The sequence below is a fragment of the Orycteropus afer genome, unplaced genomic scaffold, assembly GCF_000298275.1.
Source record: "Orycteropus afer afer isolate SDZICR_OR568_19922 unplaced genomic scaffold, OryAfe1.0 scaffold00020, whole genome shotgun sequence".
Classification (NCBI taxonomy): Eukaryota; Metazoa; Chordata; class Mammalia; order Tubulidentata; family Orycteropodidae; genus Orycteropus; species Orycteropus afer.
The window spans coordinates 11,588,318-11,595,980 of NW_006921607.1; the positions used below are offsets into that span (position 1 = coordinate 11,588,318).

Genomic DNA, 7,663 nt, shown 5'->3' on the forward strand with positions numbered 1-7,663 from the left:
TTCCCAACTCCAGGATTGACTTGAACAAGTCCAATTCCTCCCTATCCAGGAACCAACCCTACTGACCTCACCAATATCTGCTTCTTGACTACAATGAATTTTCCTTGTTTTTTGGATGAAACCTGTTCAGAACTGAAACTAGTCATTAATTGGCCCCCCTCCACAAAAACAGTTCATTCCCCACCACTGCCGTTGGCCCAGGGTTCATTCTTCCTGGACTCACAAAGAAAGGTCAGGGTAGAAAATGGAGAGGGAAGGAGCCAGAAAGATAGAAATGTTGGGCTTGGGGTAAAGGGGACAGGGTGTAGAGATGTCCATGGCCCCAGTGCCACTGTCTCTCCTGCTTGCCTGCCCTCCTGACCACCTAAATTGCCTCTGACTCACTGTCCTCACGAAGAAGGTTCAGCAATCCCTGCCCTTTAGTCAAATACATAGTCGGCATGCCTGGGGGTCATGGGTGAACAGGGAGTACAAGAACTAAGAGATGGGGGCAGGTCCCCATGTTCAGCTCAATCTTTCCTACCTATGCCAGTTTACTGGCATGACTGTTTCAGGCTCCATCCTGCATCCTTGTGGAGAGGAAGTTAGGATAGAGTTGGGATACAGGGAATGGAAGAGGACAGGACCCCCGTCTGGCCCCTGCTAGCGTATGATATCATGTTGTTTCTTGTTCATCTCTCTGTCTCTAATGGCCAGCTCAAGGCCTGGCACATAGTAGGCCCTCAGCATATTGGATAGATTAACAAATGAATCCCCTAGCCCCCAACATATGTGCAATAGGCACTCAACACATTTACTGAGTGAATGAATTAATGAGTAATTGAATGTGTGTCTCCAGATTGCACATAGTAGTTGTTCAATACACTTCCTGAGGCCAGGGATCCTTAACTTTGGGCCCTAGCACCTTAGTGGTACCATAGATGGGCTCCAGAGACTCTGTGACCTCTGAATATTGTCTGCAAAATATTGAGCATGTGTGCATTTTTCAGGACATAGGGTTCTTAGTTTGGGCAAATAACCCTTATACATTTAAACAGATGGGCAATACTTTTGATGAAATAAGGAATGAATGTATCTGCTTCTCTGAACATTTAATAGGTGACAGTAATTATGTGTTGAATACATTTCATGGCCATCCACTTAATCATTCTATTTAATGATACCTCCTATGTGCAGGACCTGTGCTATGCCGCCCTAGGAGCAGAGAGCATAGCCACAGAGGTAAATCAGATGTGTGCTCTGCCTTCTGTGAACTCCAATACTAGCCAAGCCTAGAAGGGCTGCAATCACCATCAGAGTGGGAAAGGGTCAAGGTTGGGGAGCCCAGTGGAGGGAAGTCAGAGGAGGTGTTTACCCTAGCCTCTGGCACGTAGCAAATACTATGAGTGAATACTGCTGAAGAGACCGATCAGTACCAGCTGCCACCTAGTCAATCCCAATTCATGGAGATTCCATCTGTGTCAGAGAAGAAATGTCTTCCACAGGGTTTTCAATGGCTGACTTTTTGGCAGTAGATCAGCAAGTCTTTCTTCCCAGCCATCTGTCTCTGAGTGGAATCAAACCTCCAACCCAGCCTAACCAATTGCACCACCCAGTGACTCCTCAGAGGGAGTGTTTAAAATGGGCTTTGAGGATGGGAGTTGGGAGCATAAATAGATATTCCAGGCACTGGGGAGGTATGCAGGGGGTGTACTGGAATATACAATTTGTTCATTTTGGCCTGAGTACAAGGAACATATCAGACAGCAGCAGCTGATAAGATCAGAAAGAGTCAGAGGAGCTGGGTCTTGCTATGCAGGGTTGACCCAGACTTTCTTGTGCTTCTCCATCTCAATGCTGAATTTTCAACTTCCTGTTCTGTTTCCCAGTTGCTGGGGGCTCATATGAGTTTTAGGGCACTAAGGAAAAGAAGAAAGCAAAGATGTCATCTTGAGGAGTAGGGTGTGGCTGACCAAAGCCATGGTATTTTCAGTCTCTTCATATGCATGGGAAAACTGGACAATGAATAAGGAAGACTGAAGAAGAATTGATTCTTTAAATTATGGTATTGGCAAAGAATATTAAATACACTGTGGATTGCCAGAACAAACATACGAGTTTTGGAAGAAGTACAGGCAGAATACTCCTTAGAAGGAAGGATGGCGAGACTTTGTCTCACAGCTTTGGACCTGTCACCAGGAGGGAACAGTCCCTGGAGGACATCATGCTTGGTAGAGGGTCAGTAAAAGAGAGAAAGACCCTCAACAAAACGGTCTGACACAGTGGTTGCAACAGTGGGCTCAAATGTAGCAACGATTGTGCAGATGACACAGGTCGGGGCAGTCTTTTGTTCTGTACGTTGCGTTGCTATGGATGGAACCGAATAAACAGCACCTAACAATAACGTAAAATATCAGACAAGATGGTCAGGTAGTTCTGTTTCTAATCAAAGTCCAGATTAGACCCCAAGGCCCTCAGATGCTGAGAGTTTCACCGTCCCATTTGGCAGATGAGGTCACAGGGGCCCAATGGTGTTCACAAACAGGAAACGCAGGGGCTGAGGGGAGGACCATAATTCTTAGTTTGCAGGTTTTGGCCTTCTGCTCCCGCTGAGGAGGAAAACAAAGCAGGGAAAGGAGACAGAAATTGTTTTATGCTAGGTGCAATGTTAGATAGGGTTTCAGGGAAGTCTTGTAATGTCATTGCTTGCTTTATAACGTCAGAAAGAATAAGAGGGACTACTATGACTCCCTGTTACATCACCGCCAGCTCCGTGACAGCCAGTCAGGACGTTAGGCGCAAATCAGGAGCTCCTCTATGACATCAGCAGCCGAGCCCAGATACTGGGGGAGACGGCTGGGTTCAGTCGCCGGGCCCGCGGGCTGCTCGCAGGGTCCCAGGGGTCCCGGCGGCGCGCACCAGCTGAGGGCCTTGGCTGCTGCATCGACGACTTTGGCATCCGTGAGGGGGAGGCCCCAGGTCAGGATGCGGCGGAGCCCCCAACCGGGCTCGGCCTCAGCCCCGCATAAGCAAACTTCCAACTTCTACAGCGACAACGACAGCAGCTCAATGAGCGCCACCTCGGGGGAGAGCAGCGGGCACCGGTCAACTGGGCCGGGGCCTGGGGAGCCCGAGGGCAAAAGAGCCCGGGGCTCAAGCTGCGGTGAGCCTGCCTTGAACGCAGGAGTGCCCGGAGGAACCGCAGGGGCCGGAAGCTCTCGGCAGAAGCCGACGCCCCGAAGCTACAAGGGGCCGACGGCCTGTGGCGCGGCAACCGTGAGGGGCGGGGCCTCGGGTGCGGGCGGGGTCGAACCTGGGTAAGCCGTAGGCGGGGGGGGGGGGGGCGTAGGGAGGCGGGTCCTGGGTTGGACTGGGGATAACATTTCGGCTGGGCAACTCCGGAGGGGCGGTGTAGGGGCGGGGCCTTATGTGATGGACGGTCTTGGGAAGGGGCGGGGAAAGTCCTGTGATTGGGCATCACTGAGGAGACGCGGCCTCGGAGTTAACGTGAGTAGTTACAAGAGAAATCCCGCCAAACCAAGGCCTGGGACTGGGGGTGGGGCCTCCGTTTGGGGGCGGGGCCAACGTGTTGACTAAGCATCCCTAAGAAGCACCGCCTCAGTGTACAGAGAGAGTCCTAGGATGCGGTAGCGGTAGGACTAAAGCCTGTGCGAGGCTAGCCTTCTGGGTTGGGGACCCTGCGACGGGGTCCTGGGGAAAGAGTTAAACCTGCGATGCGCAAGGCCCCAGTGGAACCCTTGGGTCCCCGCAGAACCGGCTGGGTCTCCTGTAGTCTCTGAGGAGCAGCTCGACCTTCTCCCGACCCTGGATCTGAGGCCGGAGATGCCTACCCCGCGGGTGTCCAAGAGCTTCCTGGGTACGAGCCTGGCCAGCCCAGCCCCATCCCCCTCTGGGCACCCAGCTTCTTCCTCTGAATGCCAATGCTCATCTCGGAGCACTGTACAAGGTCTCTGTTCTGAGCCCTCGTCCTATCTCTGAGCCCCCAACCGCATTCCGAGACCTCTCATCTCTCCCCAGAGCCTGGTCCCCTTGAATATCAATCCATTCTCCTAGTCCTCATCTAATTCTTGTAGTCCACATCCTCTCTTCCGGAGCCCCAGGCCTTTCTGAGACCCCTTCCTTAATCGTTTCAGAACCTGGACCCCCTTCCCTCCTTGTCTCCCCTCCCTCTCCCTAAACACCCCTTCCCTGAGCTCCCTCTGCTCTTCTCAGGCCAGTTCTTCCAGGTCCTGAGCGTGTTGTTATCCCTGGTAGGAGACGTGCTGGTCAGTGTGTACAGGTCAGAGGAAGGGAAGGGGGAGCCCCAGGGACTGCTCTTTGGTAGGGGGTGGGGAGCAGGGCCTGAGCGGTTAAGGCTTGAGACGACCCAGACCTCTTGTTCACAGGAGCTGGGTCTAAAACCTTGGGATGTGGGCTGGGGGAGGTGACAGGAGCCTAGGGCCTCAGTCTCCCTCTGGTCTCCTCAGGGAGGTCTGTTCCATCCGCTTCCTGCTCACGGCTGTGTCGCTGCTGAGTCTCTTTCTGGCAGGTGAGAGAGTGCTAAATTCCTTCGGTCCCCAAGGAGGTGACCTAGCCCCAGTCCCGGATGCAATGCATGCTCGGCATCCAAATGCAATCCGTTTACTCTTATCACCCTCAGCCCCCTGCCATCCTTAGAGCCCTCTAGTCCCCACTCAGACCCCTACAACCTGTCCCAAGCTCTACCCCCTCAGGCTTCTTCTCTCCTCACTGTCCCTTTATGCCAGAGAAACCATTTCCTTCCCTTCTCCTGAGATCCCCCTCTTTCCCCAGCGTTCTGGTGGGGGCTCCTGTATCTGGTTCCTCCTTTGGAGAATGTGAGTTGGGGAGACTGTCCTGGACTGTGTTGGGAGGCCCTGAGCCAGGGAGGCTTCTGGGAGGTGGGTAGTGCTGGAGGATGGATTCTAAGCAAGGGCTGGAATGACCCAGAGATTCCTGAAGGATTATGCCCAGAGGTGCTTGGGGTCTCTGAGGCTGTGATGCTGGGAGGTCAGGGAAGAGTGTGGGAGTGCACAGTTCTCAAAAATGGGGGCACTGAATGTGGCTGTTCTGAGGCTGAAGTGGGAGAGTCTGGGGAGCGGGAGCTGAGTGCTGTATTTTGTCCCCCCACCCCCCACTAGGAACCTAAGGAGATGCTGACCATGAGGTGAAAGAGGGCACTTGGGATGGGAAATTAGGGGGGCTCAAAGATGTTTCTGTGGGGGGCCCTGGGTGAGTCCTCCAGGGAGGATAGGGAATCAGCCTCTCGCTGCCTAATCTCCCGCCTCCAGCGAGTACCACGAGCGTGTGCGCTCCCAGGGACAACAGCTGCAGCAGCTCCAGGCTGAGCTGGATAAACTCCACAAGGAGCTGTCCAGCGTCCGTGCTGCCAACAGCGAGGTGAGCCCCGCACCCCATGCTAGACTCAACACCTATCCGTGGGTGTCTGGGAGCCTGGCCCCAATGGCTCCGGCTCACCCTGGAAACCCCTTGGAGAGCCCGCTTCCTGGGTCCTAGGGTCCTAGAAGCCCACCCCAGAGCCTTAATCTCTGACATTGGAGTTCCTCCCAAGGCCACAGAGTCTAGTCCCTAGAGGACTCTGTCCACCAGAAAACGTGCCCTTGAGCCTTGCTGGGCTAGCCGTTGCCCTCACTCTTTTCAGAGAGTGGCCAAGTTGGTGTTCCAGAGGCTGAATGAAGACTTTGTGCAGAAACCAGACTATGCGCTAAGCTCTGTGGGTAAGGCCCAAAGACACTGAGGAACAGAGACTCAGAGCCAATGACACAGACTGAGTGGCAGGAGGGGACAGCGGCTTGGACAGACCCGTCCCAGCTGTCTATCAGGCAACGGAGCCCTAACTCCTCCCCTGCCCGGCTCCAGGAGCATCTATCGACCTAGAGAAGACATCCCACGACTACGAGGACACAGACACTGCCTACTTCTGGAATCGCTTCAGCTTCTGGAACTACGCGCGGCCGCCCACCGTTATCCTGGAGGTGGGCTTCCAATCCAGTTTCCGGGATGGGACTATAGGCAGGATGCTGGGGTAAGGGACACAGCAAGGACTGCAGGCAGGGCCTGGCCATGCTAAGGTGAGACTCTTCAACTAGGCTGAGGATGGCATTAAACTGAAGGAGAGACCTGGAAGTTCTGGGAACTGGGGCACTGGAAAGGATTTGGCTGGGAAGGGAAGGGACCGGGGCTGAGTTTGGAGCTCACAGGTTCTGATGGTCTGTCTGCCTGCTTACAGCCAGATGTGTTCCCTGGGAATTGCTGGGCTTTTGAGGGCGACCAGGGTCAGGTGGTGATCCGGTTGCCAGGTCGTGTGCAGTTGAGCGACATCACCTTGCAGCACCCGCCACCCAGCGTGGCACACACCGAGGGAGCCAAGAGCGCTCCCCGTGACTTCGCAGTCTATGTGAGTGGGGCTGAGGCCAAGAAGATGGGGGATTGGGGCTAGATTTTGCCTAGAAAGCATCAGATGGTTATGAGAACTGGTGCCAGTATCTGAGCCTTTGCTTGCTTATTTGGAGATATGTCCAAAAGTGGAGATAACTCAGGGCTGCTGTACATTTTAATAACCACATTCAAGTAGTAGTTATGGCTTAATAAGCACTTACTTTGTGCCTACCCCTTTACATGGATTATGTCCTTATAGCCACACAAAAACCCTGTGAGGCACTATTATCATCTCCTCCATTTTCAACTTTTTCCTGTTAATAGTTAAAACCACAAACAAATGCTACATACATTTTGCGCCCCCCCCCAAAAAAAAACCCACTTTTGTAACTATGTGATTGAAACATTCCACTTTTGACAGTACACAGTGTGAAATCCATGAAAAAGAGGAAATTAGTATTCAGAAAAGGGAAGTTAACCTAAGGTCACACAGCTAATAATTGGTCACACTAAAATTCAAACCCTTTTTACACATTACACTATCTCTAACACCAAAAAATACATGACAACAGGTATATAGCTCTTGAGTAGACAGTAGGTCCTCAGTGAAGTTGCTTTTTCCCTTCTCCATCTGTGCTTCACTGTCCCTCCATTCACTCTTCACCTCCAGGGCCTCCAGGCTGATGACAAGACTGAAGTTTTCTTGGGGAAATTCACCTTTGACGTGGAGAAATCTGAGATTCAGACTTTCCACCTGCAGGTGTGTTTGTCCTAGGGGATGGATGTGCTGAGGGACTGGGACAGTGAGGAAAGACTAGGGAGGGGGAAAGCCTTTGGGAAGATAGGTCCTGGCATGATCCATTTATCTCCCCAGAATGACCCCCCAACAGCCTTTCCCAAGGTGAAGATCCAGATTCTAAGCAACTGGGGCCACCCTCGCTTCACATGCTTATATCGAGTCCGTGCCCATGGCGAACGAACCTCAGAAGGGGCAAGGGACAGTACCACAGGGGCCACTGGAGGGCCCCATTAAACACACTGATGGTTGGAGTAGAGTGCAGGTCTGTGCTGAAGGAAGCTGGATCAGCTGGGGGTGGCTGTTGGAGGCCCTGGCTGCCTTTAGCATTTAAATACGGTGGGGATCTGCCTCCCAATGCATCCCTCTTTCTTGGAGAAGTCCAGGTCAGTATTTTAGTGGCAGCTCATATTTATTGAGTGTTTGTCATGTGTCAGAGACAGTGCTCTGGGCATTATACACATCACCCAA

General features: G+C 52.9%; 1 protein-coding gene across 1 annotated transcript; it reads left to right on the forward strand.

Annotated features, from left to right (window-relative positions):
• Positions 1-2,964: 2,964 nt before the first annotated feature.
• On the forward strand, positions 2,965-7,429 carry SPAG4 (sperm associated antigen 4). The gene is made up of 12 exons (XM_007934603.2): positions 2,965-3,274; positions 3,752-3,856; positions 4,213-4,279; positions 4,467-4,528; positions 4,792-4,835; positions 5,139-5,164; positions 5,289-5,397; positions 5,660-5,735; positions 5,878-5,993; positions 6,248-6,415; positions 7,067-7,156; positions 7,271-7,429. Exons 1-12 carry the CDS (start codon positions 2,965-2,967, stop codon positions 7,427-7,429), a joined length of 1,332 nt encoding a protein of 443 aa, XP_007932794.1.
• The last annotated feature ends 234 nt before the right edge of the window (positions 7,430-7,663 follow it).

Bases quoted from the DNA above. Each gene is read 5' to 3' on its own strand.
- SPAG4 (XM_007934603.2), top strand. From the start codon at position 2,965: ATGCGGCGGAGCCCCCAACCGGGCTCGGCCTCAGCCCCGCATAAGCAA. The intron at 3,275-3,751 runs GTGCGGGCGGGG...GGGTCCCCGCAG, and splicing joins CGTGAGGGGCGGGGCCTCGG to AACCGGCTGGGTCTCCTGTA. The intron at 3,857-4,212 runs GTACGAGCCTGG...TGCTCTTCTCAG, and splicing joins GGTGTCCAAGAGCTTCCTGG to GCCAGTTCTTCCAGGTCCTG.